Genomic DNA, 16,483 nt, shown 5'->3' with positions numbered 1-16,483 from the left:
ATAAATTCTAGCACAATAAAGTTGTCACGACTTTAACATAATTAAATTAGATTAAGAAAATAATTTAATCTGGTACATTAATTAAATTTATTTTAAATAAATAATATATGGGTTGGTTAAATTATACAAGTTAGTTAAAATGTCAGACTATACTAAAGGTTGACACTTTATCAAAATTCATTGAAATTTATTTTTCAAATAACTTATAATTTTGAGAGAGTTTGCTTTTCAATTTCCTAACTCAGAGAAATTGGTTTTCTCACTAGAATAGCAAATAAGTTTTCATTGTGTTTATTGGTTTGTCCTCAATGGAATCTCAAGTAAGTTTTCATTCTTTCCATCGATTCATGGATTAAAACTCATACTCTAAATAAGTCGACGTTTGAGAATAGCGGAAAAGGTTGTAATAAAAACTTAAAAGAACGTCATACAGATCATGATAATGATAAAAAATAAAGCTAATACAAACATAAAACAAATACAAAATACTAAAGAAAAAAAAAAGAACTTACAAATAATCCTATGAAAATTATACATAGTATAATGTAATCATACGAATAATGTCATGTTCTAATGTTAAAAGAAAAGGTGTATGAAGTTGCATAAAATGCAATACGTGCCCCATAAATTCAGTAATAGGGCTGCTACATTGATTTTGTTTTGATCATAAAAAATAAAATATCATAATATTTTAGGGTCGGTTCAAAGCATGGTTGGCGAGTCTTTTTTGTATATAAATAGGTGTGGATTGAAACATAGTTTCACCATAACTTTCTCTTGTAAACACTATCCCAATCTCTTCGTCAAATACACACCTTTATTCTTTTAACTTGAAATCAATAGGAAACAATGGCTCCTACGCGTGCTGAACCATTCAGCGATTCCTCCGCTCTCATCGACTTCGTTATTAATCAAGGGAATGGAGTGAAGGGTTTGTCCGAAATGGGTCTCAAATCTCTCCCAAGACAATATATCCAACCTTTGGAAGAAAGGATGTGCATGATCAATATCAAAGCTCAGGAATCGATCCCCATTATTGATATGTCGAATCCGGACGATCCTGATGTGGAGAAATTGATCTGCGAAGCGGCTTCGAAATGGGGGTTCTTTCAGATTATTAACCATGATGTACCGATTGAAGTTTTGGAGAATGTTAAAGATGCTACTTATAAATTCTTTGGATTATCGGCTGAGGTTAAGAACAAGTATTCGAAGGAACATTCGTCGTCAAACAATGTGAGATTCGGCACGAGTTTTACCCCTCAAGCTGAGAAGGCACTTGAATGGAAAGATTACCTTAGCTTGTTTTATGTCTCCGAAGAAGAAGCTTCTGCTCTATGGCCTCTCGCTTGCAGGTAGACTGTATAAGTTAATAGTGCTTGACATGCACACAGTTTGCTAACATGTATATTAATGAGCTTCTTCTTCTTCATTTTTATTTTCAGGGAACAAGTGCTAGATTATATGAGGAAATCCGAAGTTGTAATTAAACAATTATTAAAAATGCTAATGAAGGGTTTAAATGTGAACGAGATTGATGAAACAAAGGAATCACTATTGATGGGTTCTATGAGGACTAACCTTAACTATTATCCTAAATGTCCTAACCCTGAACTCACTGTTGGAGTTGGCCGACACTCCGACGTCTCAACCCTCACAATCCTCCTTCAAGATGAAATCGGAGGGCTTTTCGTAAGAGAAAACAATTGTGATAATTGGATCCATGTTCCTCCGATCAAGGGTTCCCTTGTGATCAACGTAGGAGATGCATTGCAAATAATGAGCAACGGCAAGTACAAGAGCGTGGAACATCGTGTGGTTGCCAACGGATACAATAACAGAATCTCTGTCCCCATTTTCGTGAACCCGAGACCTAGTGATATGATCGGGCCACTTCCTGAACTGATCAAAGATGGTGAGAAACCAATTTATAAACAAGTTCTTTATTCAGATTACGTCAAACATTTCTTCCGTAAAGGACACGACGGGAAGAAAACAATAGAATTTGCTGAAATGTAAACTATAAACATAAAAGGTGATAATGTGTTATGTAAGTTGTCTTGTTGTTCTTTTCTTTTTTAATTAATTTCTCCATCCCAGTATTCTTCAAACTTATCACTTTAGTTCTAATTTTTTTATTTATTCAAATCAGAACCTAACGTTTTCAGCCGTTCATCGAATCAGTCCTTTGATGGTTTAGAAAATGCATCTAAATTTTAAAAATGAAATATTGGGTATTTACCAAATTCAATGAACAAAGAATGGAATCCTAGAAACGTCAGCTAGTTTTCCAGCATAGTTTATTATAATGATAATAATCATAATTCACATTTTTCCAGACAAGATCTGGAGCAGTAAACAAATATATAATAATATTAGCATTGATGTTTGTTTAATCAACCTCAAATTACTTCAACCCAATTCAAACAAGTTTGAATCAAACTCTGTTTTTTTTTAATGTTTTAAAATGTATGAATATAAAAAATATGAAATATTTATAAAAATTAATAAAATAATAAATAAGTTTTTTTTAAAGGCTCGAGTTTAAATTTTATTATGTGTATTTCTATATAAAAACTAATATAATAGCTATTTACAGTTTAATGAATATAGTAATTTTCGGTGATCAAAATTTAGTTTAGACCATACGTAACTTTATCCATGAATTTAATATTATTGAGTTGTGTGACATCTATTCTATTATTCTCACCCATTAATCGAGTTCCATTTTAGGGTCCAGAACGCTTGAAAAGAAATTGATCAATTGATATCATATTTTAAAATTATAAATAATATAAATACTTTAAAAAATAAATAATAAATATAATAATTTTAATTATGTTTAATTTTTAAATTAAACTATAGTGCTTATAACCAATGAGAGAATTAGGAGATATAAACAGTAAGATGAAGATAAAAACATTAAATATATCATTGAATAAGTAATATTTTAAAAAAATTGCATAACCAAAATCTTGATTTAAGGATAAAGATATTTGGTAATATTTCAAACTTTACCCTGTATGCATAGAACTGTAGTCAAATAAACACAAATAAAAAGAAAATATTTTGTTTTGTTGAAAAGGTCATATTAAAAGATGGAATATTCATTTGGTTTTATCATTTAGAATATTATATATGATCTCAGATAAGGTTAAATATTTTATATTTAAATAGGTTCAGATCCAATAACATTTTTTTTATTTAAATTGAATAATGGACCATATTGTAATTTTTTGATATTTCGATCCGAGTTGATCCGACATGTAAATTTTTTATTTGTGATTAAATTTTACTATTAGCCTCTGTACTTAAATGAAGTTGTGGATTTAGTCTCTGTACTTTAATTTGATCATTTTTAATCATTGTACTTTTCAAAATTTCAAAATTCAGTCGTTATTAAATGATAATTGTTAAATTCATTATGCGTAATGTAATGCCAACTTGTTATTTTCTCATATTACTCGCTAAATGTCTAGTTAATAGATTAATGACTGTCATTTGTATCAATACTGAAATTTCAAAATTCGAAAAGTATAGATACTTAAGATGATTCAATTGGAGAATATATGAATGAAATCTACAACTTTATGCATAGTATAGGACTAGAAATTAAATTTAACTAAACTGATTTAATTGCTACTTCTTGAGTCAAGACTAAAATTGACCAAATAGGGCTAAAATTGATCAAATTAAAGTACATGGGCTAAATTCATAATTTTTGCAAAGTACAAGGACTAATAGCATAATTTAACCTTTTATCTTTTTATTTGAAATAAATTTTTATATAATTAATCTAAGGACTTATTAAACGTTAAAAACTATTATTTGATAAAAAAATTAAAAACCAAAATTTAAGAGAGAATTTTAATGAAAAAGTTTTAAAGATTTATTAATATTTTATCCAAATAATAAAATTAAATATGAACTTACCCCTCATATATACAAAATAGTAAAATTATCCTTTTTCAATTATTTAATAACATTTCAACTATTTTTCTCTGTCATTGACACATGATTTTGATAAAAAAAAATTTTATTCTCAACCTTAAACCCAAAACCATGAACCCTAAGTCTAGAACCTCAAAACCTAAATCTTAAACTATAAACTAGTGTTCTAATTCTAAAACCTCAAATCATAAACCCTAAACAATAACCCCAACCCTTAAATTTTAAAACTGAACCCTAAACACCAAACTAGTAACATGTGACCTTGAACCCTTGAACATTGAGCCCGAACCTTAAATCTCGAATTTGCAACCCCAAACTCTTGAATCCTAAACATGAACATTGAATCTCGAACCTAAAATCCAAACCCAAATCAAAACCTTAAACCTTAAATCCTGAACCCAAACCTTAAACCTCGAGGTTCAAGATTTAAGATTTCGGGTTTAAGTTCAAGATTCAGGGTTTTCGATAAAGTAATTACCAAAATTATGTGTCAATAATAACATGGAAAAAGTTGCACGAAAATTACTAATTCTTTTTTTCAAAATTGATGGCACGAAAATAAAAATATTAACTTATGAAAAAAATGATTAAAATTTGTAAAAGAAGAAAAAATATTTGTTTATAGTTTAAAAAAGTAATTATTTTAAGTAATTTAATTAAAGTTAAATTAAGTTAGAAAAGATATTAAATATAAATGAGTATATAATAACACATTATTATCTTTAAAATTTAACAATACGACTTTATTTTATTAGTGTCTAGAAATTATACTTTTTAATATTCTATCTTAATATAATTATTCACAATAAAATATAAATTTTTTTAACGTTGATGTTTATCTAAGGACGGAAAGCAACGTAAAGTGAAAGGGAGAATTGATGGAAGTGATTAAATTAATATTCATTGAAAAATCGTTCGGTAAAGAATAATAAAAGGGTCAATACTCAATACGTGACAAATGGAGCAAAATTATAATAATAATAACAATAATAATAATTAATTACACAAATAGTAAAATACAAATAGAATATACTTAAAAAATGTTATTATACGTATATGCATGTCAAAACTACATATTTAAAATGTAAAAATATATTTATAAATAACGTACAATAAATAATAAAACATATTATTTGAAACTAATTAATAATTACACGTGTAATGTGTACGATATTAAAATAAAAGAAATTTGATTAAATTGTGAGTAAACAAAATTTATGTCGAAACCATTCTTTTGAAAACGGGGATCGACTTTGTTTGAAAGTGAAAATTAAAACGGGAGTCGCCACCAATCTTTTATTAGGTGTGATCGGATCACCTTTGTTTTAATAAATCAATTTTAGTTTACTAAAACAGAGCCTTTGGTCTATGAAACTTGAGAGAATAAGTTCGGGAGTCGGTTACGTGCGAGGAAGGATTAGCACCCTCGACATGCCCAAAAAATTAGTACCGAATTGATTAGTTAGTGTCTTAATGTCGAAAATTAAAAATCTGGAAGGGACTTGAAATACGATCTTTTCTATTAATACCGATTTTAAAATTCTTGAATTAACTTAAATCGATTTGTTTAAAGATTTCCTTATCTCGAGATATCGGAGTATCACATCCCGTAAGTTATGACACAATACCATGAATTCCCGAGCACAAGATTGTCTTTTAATTTAAATTGAGTTTCGTGTGTTTTAAAACTCGAAAAGGATATTTAGCTATTTAGAAATAACGAGAAAATCGAAACCCCATAAGTTAGGGCACAATTCCTTGATATCTCAAAATGCATAACATTGCCTTATTTGGAAAATTTCGTTTTTGAGTAGTAGCGAATATGGCATTTGAACGACGTACATTATTTGTTTGGAATAAAAAAATCAAGCGATCCAAGTCGGGCAAGTATGTTGGGTTAATGTATGATATGATTTAAACTAGATAAAACAAAAATATAACATAGAGTACATAATAACAACACAAATACAATATTATACAAGCAAATGGCAATAACGAAAATATGAATAAACTAATTATACCATACACAATGGCAATAATCACATAACATATGTAACTTGAATACTAATCATTAATAATCAAAGACAAGTGAATTAAAAATATTATAACGCAAACTAAAATGACTAAAACGTAAAACAAATTTCAAAATAATTAATAAATGAATTTAAAATAAATAATGAGAAAAAAAATTTAATCAACAATGTACAAAACAATTTAAAAATAGAATATATGTACACATATATATAGTAGGTAAGGAATAATAATATATATAAAATAGACCAATATAAAATATATGCATAAAGCAAGTTAAAATAAATAATAAGAATTTAAACAAACAATACATTAAATAAGTTGGAATAGATGTAAAGTAAATAACATATAAAATATTTTAAATAACACATAGGTGAAATATATTTTTTTAAAAGTTAATAAATGGATTAAATAGATTTAGGACATGATTGAAAACGAGTTAAAATTTGGGGTACAAAATTATAAATACTGGAAAGTTAATCAAGGACCTAATAAAAAACCAAACGAAATCTGAGGGTTAGAATTCAAAAAAAAAACAAAAGAAAATTGGAAATGGGGGCCGATTGAATGGAGTTGCGAATTGAAAGGACTAAACGCACAAATATCCCTTTTAGGGAGAATTCACAACCCCCCACTACACTCAGGATACCTTTTCAAATGATTTTAAAAAAGTTTCCTACTTTTCTATTTTGGTCCTTTTTTTCAAGAGAAAAAAAACCAAAAACTCTTTCCTTCCCCCTTTTCATTTCTCTGAAACAAACCTCTCTCTCGCCAAGGTCAAGTGAGAAAGCTCCTATTTCGCCCTCCGAGTACTCGTCCCCCTCTTCTTTTCCATGGCCTAAACGAGAAACCTGAGGGGTTTCGTCGCCCTTTTGGATCGGGGAATCTCCGATGGGGGCGGGACGCGAAGAATAGGTAAGTTTTCAGTCCCTCTTTTGTTTTTTATTTTTATTTTTTTAAAAGATTTAACACAGAAAATAAAATAAAAAAATCTAAAGAAAGAAAAAAAATCAAGGAAAGAAAATATGAAAACAACCTTTTTTGTTCTCTTTTTTATTAATAATCTGTGTAATACAACCCCCTTTTTGTTTATTGATTTGCAGTAAATTTGAAAGGAAACTAAGAATAAGTTAAAACGAAATGAAAACAAATAAAATGAAATCGAAGATCCACCTTTCTGTGTTTTTCTCTTGATTGCTAATGTTTTTTTTTGGGTTTTTTTTTGCTGGAATTTTTTTGCTCTTTTTTTTTTCAAATGGGAGAATCCTCTCTTTTTTTTGTGTGTTCCTTTTTCATTTCTACCATTTTGCTTATTTTTTATGCCATTTGCAGGTAGTGGGTGAAGAAGGAACAACCACCTATGTTTTTGGCCTGAAAATCTAGGAAGTGGGTGCCCCAAATCACGTAATCTGTCTGAAGGACCAAATCACAAATGCAGCAAAACCTCTGGGGCTAAATGTAATTTAAGGAAAGTTTAGGGGTCTAAGATGTATTTTTTTTGAAATTTTTTTATTTTTTATTTTATTTTTTTAAAATTTTGGAACTTAAACACGAATTCTAGTCGGACAAAAATTTAGTGCTTACAATTTAGACACGTAAATATATTAGATTAAGAATATTAAATGTACTATAGTTGATTATCAGGATGTTGTCATCAATCTTGAGTTGATATATGTCGAGTTAACTTGTGAGACCAACTCAATCAACAATATTATTAAAATATACAATTGATTTAGGTAATACAATGTGCATAATAAAATTAAAATGTATAAAATATAAAATGAAGCTTTTGTTAGAAGAATGGTGGAGATAAAGTTTGTGGTCACAAATAGTCAGAAAATTGTATGGCTAATTCATTTGCAAACGCTGGACTGTTCAGGAATCACTTTTTTAAAGCTTATTGGTAATCTATTGCTTTTTTGGTGATTTGTATTAGTGTAGTGTGCTTGTTGTTATATTTCTTTGTAAGTTATACTACTATTTTTTGCAGTTCTATCCATCAGACATGAGCTGGAAGTTTTTATTGCTCCATTTCGCTTGTAATCAATTGATTGAGCTAAAAAAAGATGAAGCTTTTGTTATGTGGTAAATTTAAAGTTTTTCTAATGCATTTAACTTGGGTTTAAATAAAAAGATTAAAGTACTTTCGAATAATTTAATTTATTTTAAATAAAAATAATATTTTAATAATTTTAATTAAATTATTATCTGATTAACTCATGACACCGACTCAATTAGAAATTTATAACTTTCAACAATAAAAAATAAATAAAAGAAAAGGTCAATACTTCCTTTTTGGTATTGGATTATAATTACTTATGGTAACTTTTCAATAAAAAAACTGTTTGTAATCAATAAAGCAATAGATTAAGAATGGAAAAGGGAGAAAATTTGAAAAAAAATTATTAAACTATTACAGTATAAATAGATCGAGAATTAAAATAATTTAGACTAATGCATCAATTATACATAAATAAAGTAAGGACTAGAATAACTCATACTAACACCAACCAACATAATTAAAAATCGAAGCACACATAGCAACAACACATGATAGGATTTAGAAACCTACACATATAATTACACATTATGAGTATCAAACCTCAATACTTACAACCCAAAACTTCCATTTTTATCAACTGTCGCTACAAGAAAAAGAGGGTATTACCAATGCTAAAAGTTGTTATTAAGTGTTGTATTAATGTTGTTAAAATTTTATTGTAACGACAAAAAGTTGTTGCAAAGTTGTTGCGTATACCTATGTTGTCTAAAGTATGCGCAACGACTTTAAAAATTAAAAACTCATTTTTAATTATATATATTGCAACAACTTTTTTCATTTTCAAATATAATGCTTTTTTAATAACTTTATTTATTTGTGTAAAAATGTTTAGTTACAACAAAATTGGTTACGAAATTTATAACTCAACGGCAATATTTCAGTTACAAAAATTATTATATAACAACAATATACTAGTTGCAAAATAGGATTTGTAACAATGTAAATTTAGATGCTAAATCTTTTACGTAACAACAATATAATGGTTGTCAAATATTATTTTGTAACGATATTTTAGTTGGTTGTGTATTACATTACACGACGACTAAATGTTATTTCCAAAAACAAAAAATGTTTTAACAACCATAAGATATGTTTGCCAAATTGTTTACGTAACAATAATACTATTGGTTGCCAAATATTCTTTTGCAATGATATTTTAATTGGTTGTGTATTATTACACATCAGCTATATGTCATTGTCAAAAATTTATTTTAACAACCATAAAATGTGTTTGTCAAATTCTTTACGCAATAATAATATAATTGTTAATACTTTTACTAACAATATTTATATAGCTACGAAATATTAATTTGCAACGACATAATAATTGGATACGTTTTATGCTACATAACGACTTTTAGTGATTGTGTAAAGTTAATTTTAGCAATGATATATTTGGTTTCAAATGCTTATACATAACGATGTTTAATTTTATTGTGTAGTAAAATATAATCCAATTGATAATAAAAATAGACAACGACAATTATTTATTTAGAAATAATATTATTTAATTGAAATTTAATTAAAATAAAAAATATATAACAAAATTAAAGAAATTTTTAAGAAATATTGTAATAAAAAATAATTTCACAATTAAAATTGAAATAACCCATAAAATTGTAAACTATTTTTTATTGAATCATAATAAAAACATAACTAAAGTTTACTAAAATCATTATCAAGCAATGTATTAATAAAATTTTGACGGCAAGAAAATTAAAGGTTTATATGATCTAAGTTTGAAATTTGAACCAATGCACATGTAAATACCTTTGAATAGTTAAACTTTATCTTGTAATTGACAAATTGTACAATAAAGATTAGAATATCGATAGATATTCATAAAAAAAAAACAACTAAAGTATCATGGACTTTACACATTTAATTCATAAAAAAAAAATATTAAGTCACATATCAAGACTTTTAACTAAATGACGACCTTTTTTTCAAGAGAAAAGTTGAGGCATATCTTTTTGAAGGCTATTTGCGAAATTTTAGTAACCAAATATGAAATGCACAAAGAGATTTAACATTGGATACAACGTAGTACTTTACTTACCAACGAAGGCATGTAGAAATATTGCTAATATTGCATCATCAAACTGAAGTTTTCACTTAAAGTAATGAACATATAGGCTAATTTCCACGACCTAACATGAAGTTTATATCTATATATATTTTGATAACATCTTCTGAGATATTGATTCTCCGATCTATATATATGCAATAGTGAAAGTTGAATTAATCTTCTTTAATTTTCAAAGTGTCTTTTAGTTGTTTGAGTTTCATTTTTATAAACAATAGCTCTTTCTATAAAATTCCTACTAGATATATGATTTTTTCCGGAAAAACAATTATGAACCTCTTGAAATTTCCATTTTCCTCTATATCTACTATTCATCCTATACAATATCATGTATATATTAAAAACAAATGCAAAAGTAGAATGTATGATAGAATATATTACCCGTGGTTTTTTATCCTCTTTAGATGAGTTTTTTTTACATTAAATTTGTGTGTTTAATTTTTCAATTTCTTTCACTATTTTTTACTTGTTCGCTACTTAAATTGAGTCAATATATTATTTTACAAAAAAGGGATTCATCCCTTTAATATAAGGATCAATCTTTTTCTTAATAAATTTTTTAATGAAAATGAATTGATGTGTTTAGTATAGGGACTGATCCTTTTATATGATAGAAGCATGGATTAATCTTTTAGAAAAATGGATGAATTTTTTTCCAGTTTAGTGCCAAAGTCGTACGAATAATGTCGTGTTTTAACATTTAAAAGAAAGTTGTAAGAAGGTTGGCTAAAGCTGAAAAGGTGTCAAAGTCGTACGAATAATGTCGTGTTTTAGCATTTAAAAGAAAGTTGTAGGAAAGTTACAATAAGTGGCAAATCAATTCAAAAAATTGAGCTGCGACAGTGCTCACCATTTTTGACCATTTTTTTTCTTTTAAAATTTCAAATATTTGAATATTATAATGTTATTAGGGTTGGTGAGGCTTTCAGACGGGAAATTGTGTATAAATAGCTGTGGATTGAAACCAAGCTTTCATCATTGCTTTCTCTTGCAAACACTATCCAAACCAAATCTCTTCACCAAAAACAATGGCTCCATCACTTTCCGAACCATTCAGCGATTCCTCAGTTCTCATTGATTTCGTTATTAACCAAGGGAATGGAGTGAAGGGTTTATCCGAAATGGGTCTGAAAGCTCTTCCAAAACAATACATCCAGCCTTTGGAAGAAAGGATGTGCATGACCAACGTTCAAGCTCAAGAATCAATCCCCGTCATCGACATGTCAAATCCGGATGACCCCGAAGTGAAGAAGTCGATCTGCGAAGCGGCTTCGAAATGGGGGTTCTTTCAGATTGTTAACCATGATGTACCGATTGAAGTTCTGGAAAATGTTAAAGATGCTACTTACAAATTCTTTGGGTTAGCAGCTGAGGTTAAGAATAAGTATTCCAAGGAACATTCGTTGTCAAACAATGTTAGGTTCGGCACGAGTTTTACACCTCAAGCTGAAAAGGCACTTGAATGGAAAGATTACCTTAGCTTGTTTTATGTCTCTGAAGAGGAAGCTTTTGCACTATGGCCTTCCGTTTGCAGGTAAATATATATTTTCATCATAAAAGATCCTAACCATATATTTTCTTAAAAAATCTTAAATATGTCTTTGATTAATTGTCTAATTTTTTATTATATATATAACCATATCAGATACCTCATTCAATTAATTCAACCGACAAATTTAATCTGATTTTCTCAATCGTACTTGACATGCACATAATTAGCTAACAAGCATATTAATCGATTTCTTTTTTGGTTATAGGGAGCAAGTGCTGGATTATATGAGGAAGTCCGAAGTCGTAATTAAACAGTTATTAAAAGTGCTAATGAAGGGTCTAAATGTGAATGAGATTGATGAAACCAAAGAATCCTTGTTGATGGGTTCGATGAGGACTAACCTTAACTATTATCCCAAATGTCCTAACCCCGAACTCACTGTTGGAGTTGGTCGACACTCTGATGTTTCGACCCTTACAATTCTCCTTCAAGATGAAATCGGTGGACTTTTTGTTAGAGGAAATGACGGAGATAATTGGATCCATGTTCCTCCGATCAAGGGTTCTCTCGTGATCAACATCGGAGATGCATTGCAGATAATGAGCAATGGAAAGTACAAGAGTGTGGAACATCGTGTGGTTGCCAACGGAAGCAATAACAGAATTTCCGTCCCTATTTTCGTAAACCCAAGACCTAGTGACATGATCGGACCATTGCCCGAATTAATCGAAAATGGTGAGAAGCCGATTTATAAACAAGTTCTTTATTCAGATTACGTCAAACATTTTTTCCGTAAAGCACATGACGGGAAGAAAACAGTTGCGTTTGCTGAATTATAAATATTTTAATCCCATAGTTGTAAACAGTCGTAGATTTAGTTTTCGAGAAAATGGGTTATAAGTGAAAACAATAAATTATAAGCATAAAAGCTGATAATATGCATACTGTAAAACGCCACAATGACTTTTTTTAATTTATTGTTCTTTTCTCCTTTCTTTAATTAATTTCTTCTTGCACCTTAAGACAACTTTTTTATTTATTTTTAATTAATTTCTCCATGCGAGTACTTTTTTTTTTAATTTATTACCAATATTCTTCTTGCAAACCAATGTTATATATATAGAGAGAAAATATATTAATTTTTTTCGAGGAAACAAAATAAACATGACGTGTATTTTACTATTGGAAAATGATAATATGAAATAATGATGTCACATCATTTGTATCTCTTTTTTTAATAATTTTATGTCAAATCAAAATTCTCATCCTAAAAAAATCAAACCAAATTAAATTCTTGAAATTTAGAATAAAATTGTTGATATGGTATAAAACTATTGAAAATGAATAATATCATTATTTCATACAATCCGTTTTCACTACTATATTATATATTCATGATTAAAGGATTTAATAAATTTATAATTTTTTTAACATTAATTTTATTATAGGTTCTTATTATATATACTCTTTTTAATATAATACATAGAACTACGCATAATCTCTCTCTAACCCTTAAATAGGATGATAATGTACTTCAACATACTCATATCCATGTTTTCCTGCACTAGTAACAATACCGATATCAATCGAGTTAAAACTCAACTGACATAAATTTATAAATTTTTAAAAAATTATAAGACCAACATAATACAAATACAAACATGCAAATAAAAGAAGTCCTTCATAACTCAAAGGATAACCTGTCAAAATATACAACCCCTTTACAAAAAAAAAGGTAAAAATACGTCTCAAGTTCCTATTAATTTTGAAAGTAAGCAACTAAGGTCAATTAATTAAATTAGTTAATTTTTTTGGTCAATGGTATATAATCTTAATTGAAATAATAACAAAAGCCCTCAATGTTTATATATTCAATCTATTTGGTGCTAAAAATGAATGAATTTTTTTAAAAAAAAATCTAAAAATTTAAAAATTTAATATAAATAAATTTAGCTTAAAAAAATATTTAAAAGTAGACAAAAAAATAATTATTTTTAATGCCTAAATTAATTATTATACCAATTAAAATGATGTAAAATAAACAAAAATCTTAACTTTATGATTGATTATCCTTAAAATTTTGTTTCCAAAATTGACATAAATTATATTACTTTGATTTTTTTTTAGAGTGTCCATGAGAGACTTTTTACCAAGAAAAAAAAACAATGTCATGTCGTTTGTTTTTTCCACTAACGTCATGTCGTTTTCACATTTAAAGACAAGTCATAGGAAAGCTGCTTAAGCCTAAAAGTGCAAAACGTGCCCCATAAACTCCAAAATTGTGCAGTCATATTCTAACTATGCCAACCATTTTTGACGCACTTTTTTTTTCAAAAAATAAAATATAATATTATTGTTAGAATTGTGTGACCCAAATTTTAAGAGATTGCTTGCAAGTAAGTTAAACAAAAATATATTTTCTTTTTAGAAGATTTAGTATTTATTAGTATAATATATTTAGCATTTATTAGTATAGTTTATTTGACTTACTAATTTAGCCTATAAATAGGCTCCTTTACAATCTTAGAATTAAGAGACACCCATTAGATTAGAACTCATAACACATTCAGAGAATTTTGTGTTTACGTTTGAGGGTTCTTTGTTTTTCGGGTTTTCGGGGTTTAGTTTTTATCTCCATCTTTTGTACTCTTCATTCTTTTGCCATTATAGTAAAATTATCTTTGCCCGTGATTTTTTATCCTCTTTTGAGGGGTTTTTCCACGTTAAATTTGTGTGTTCATATTCTCAATTTCTTCTACTATTTTTACTTGTTCGTTGCTTAATCGGGACGATCCTTACAAGTGGTATCAGAGCTAGTTTAACTTTCATAGATCAGCCCGGTCAGAGATGGCAACAACAAGGTTTGAAATTGAGAAGTTCGATGGTGAGACAAATTTCAATCTGTGGCAAGTTCGGATGATGGCAATTCTAGTTCAAAATGGCTTGAAAAAGGTTGTTACAGGGAAAAAGCCTGAGAATCTAAATCAAACAGAATGGGAAGAGCTTGATGAAAAGGCCTTGTCTGCAATCCAGTTGTGCCTCGCAAATACAGTATTGCAGGAGCTATTGATGGAGAAGACCTCATTCGCCTTGTGGAAAAGGTTAGAAACTCTTTATGCGACTAAGTCTCTGGCTAACCGTTTAGTGTTGAAACAACGTCTATTTACGTTTCGCATGAACGAAGGTGAGCTTCTTAAAGATCACATCAGTCAATTCATTACTCTTTTAAATGATTTAAAGAACGTTGAGGTTCATATTGACGATGAAGATCAAGCTATGCTATTATTGTGCTCTTTACCCTCTTCATACAAGTCTTTCAGGGAGACCCTGATTTATGGCAGAGACAAACTCTCGTTCGAAGATGTGAAGGGTCATTTGTTGAGTAGAGACAAACTCGACAATGAGTTTGATTTGAATAGCAAAGCAGATAGACAAGCTTCCGTTTTGGTAGCATCAAAGAAACGAGACAAAAGGTGTCGCTATTGCAAAAAGTTAGGTCACGTCAAAGCAGATTGTTATAAACTGCGAAATAAAAGAGCTGCTGAGAGTAACGAGGAAGATGTGGCTGGTGCTAATTTGGTCGATGAAGGCGGTGATGATTTCTTGTTAGTGTCAACGAGCGATAACTCCAAGCTTACGTCTGAGTGGATCCTAGATTCAGGATGTTCTTTCCACATGTGTCCCAATAGAGAATGGTTCTCCACATACAGTTCAGTTGAAGATGGAGTTGTGCACATGGGAAACGATTCATCTAGTAAAATAATCGGTATTGGTACTGTTAAAATTAGGATACACGATGGGACGATTAGAACACTCTCAGATGTCAGGTATGTACCTGATTTACGAAAGAATCTCATCTCCTTGAGTATTTTAGACTTGAAAGGATGCAGAATCAACATCGAGTCGAGCGACATTAAAGTATCTCGTGGAGCTCTCGTTTTGTTAAAAGGTAAAAGAACCGGCAGTCTTTATATTCTGGAAGGTTCTACAGTGACCGGTGAAATCGGACGTCCCTCGTCCGTTACAGAGTCAAAGTCAACTCATTTGAAGCGGAGACAACTTGGTCATAGGAGGGAAAAAGGTATGACCGTTTCGTTGAAGAGAGGTTCTCTTTTGGATGCAGGTTTTGAAAAGTTAGGGCACTGTATTCGTGAAAATCAGAACCGGGTTAGTTTTGATTTGGCAGTGCACAAGTCGAAGGCTAGAAGTCTTCCAGCTTCTAAGTATAGATTCGACTCAATTAATTCCCTGCATAGTTCAAGATAGGCCCGTGGCGGGTTTTGGCAAAGATGGCATTGAAAGAATTTGTGTCAAGGTGGAGATTGTTAGAATTGTGTGACCCAAATTCTAAGAGATTGCTTGCAAGTCAAGTTAAACAAAAATATATTTTCTTTCTAGAAGATTTAGTATTTATTAGTATAATATATTTAGCATTTATTAGTATAGTTTATTTGACTTACTAATTTAGCCTATAAATAGGCTCCTTTACAATCTTAGAATTAAGAGACACCCATTAGATTAGAACTCATAACACATTCAGAGAATTTTGTGTTTACGTTTGAGGGTTCTTTGTTTTTCTGGTTTTCGGGGTTTAGTTTTTATCTCCATCTTTTGTACTCTTCATTCTTTTGCCATTATAGTAAAATTATCTTTGCCCGTGGTTTTTTATCCTCTTTTGAGGGGTTTTTCCACGTTAAATTTGTGTGTTCATCTTCTCAATTTCTTCTACTATTTTTACTTGTTCGTTGCTTAATCGGGACGATCCTAACAATTATTAGGGTTGGCGCAAAACAAGATTGGTGAGCTTTTCTTACAGAAAGTTTGTGTATAAATAGATGTGGATTGTGAAACCTAGTTCTCA

The 16,483-nt window shown here is 29.2% G+C and overlaps 2 protein-coding genes across 2 annotated transcripts; both read left to right on the top strand.

The window, feature by feature from the left end:
* The first annotated feature begins 769 nt into the window (after nucleotides 1-769).
* Nucleotides 770-2,173, top strand: LOC121204740 (feruloyl CoA ortho-hydroxylase F6H1-3). Its single transcript, XM_041075185.1, has 2 exons — nucleotides 770-1,355; nucleotides 1,446-2,173. The coding sequence occupies exons 1-2, from the start codon at nucleotides 850-852 to the stop codon at nucleotides 2,017-2,019; spliced, it is 1,080 nt and encodes a 359-aa protein (XP_040931119.1). The 5' UTR covers nucleotides 770-849; the 3' UTR covers nucleotides 2,020-2,173.
* An 8,764-nt stretch (nucleotides 2,174-10,937) lies between these two features.
* LOC121204739 (feruloyl CoA ortho-hydroxylase F6H1-3) lies at nucleotides 10,938-12,622 on the top strand. Its single transcript, XM_041075184.1, has 2 exons — nucleotides 10,938-11,664; nucleotides 11,888-12,622. Exons 1-2 carry the CDS (start codon nucleotides 11,159-11,161, stop codon nucleotides 12,459-12,461), a joined length of 1,080 nt encoding a protein of 359 aa, XP_040931118.1. The 5' UTR covers nucleotides 10,938-11,158; the 3' UTR covers nucleotides 12,462-12,622.
* Nucleotides 12,623-16,483: the final 3,861 nt, after the last annotated feature.

Source organism: Gossypium hirsutum, chromosome A08 (genome assembly GCF_007990345.1).
Source record: "Gossypium hirsutum isolate 1008001.06 chromosome A08, Gossypium_hirsutum_v2.1, whole genome shotgun sequence".
NCBI lineage: Eukaryota > Viridiplantae > Streptophyta > Magnoliopsida > Malvales > Malvaceae > Gossypium > Gossypium hirsutum.
Note: the sequence above shows the minus strand (reverse complement) of the source record. Positions and strands in the feature narration are given on the sequence as shown.

Coding starts and splice junctions, on each gene's coding strand:
- LOC121204740 (XM_041075185.1), top strand. CDS start 850: ATGGCTCCTACGCGTGCTGAACCATTCAGCGATTCCTCCGCTCTCATC. Junction 1,356..1,445: donor CTATGGCCTCTCGCTTGCAG/GTAGACTGTATA, acceptor TTTTATTTTCAG/GGAACAAGTGCTAGATTATA.
- LOC121204739 (XM_041075184.1), top strand. CDS start 11,159: ATGGCTCCATCACTTTCCGAACCATTCAGCGATTCCTCAGTTCTCATT. Junction 11,665..11,887: donor CTATGGCCTTCCGTTTGCAG/GTAAATATATAT, acceptor TTTTGGTTATAG/GGAGCAAGTGCTGGATTATA.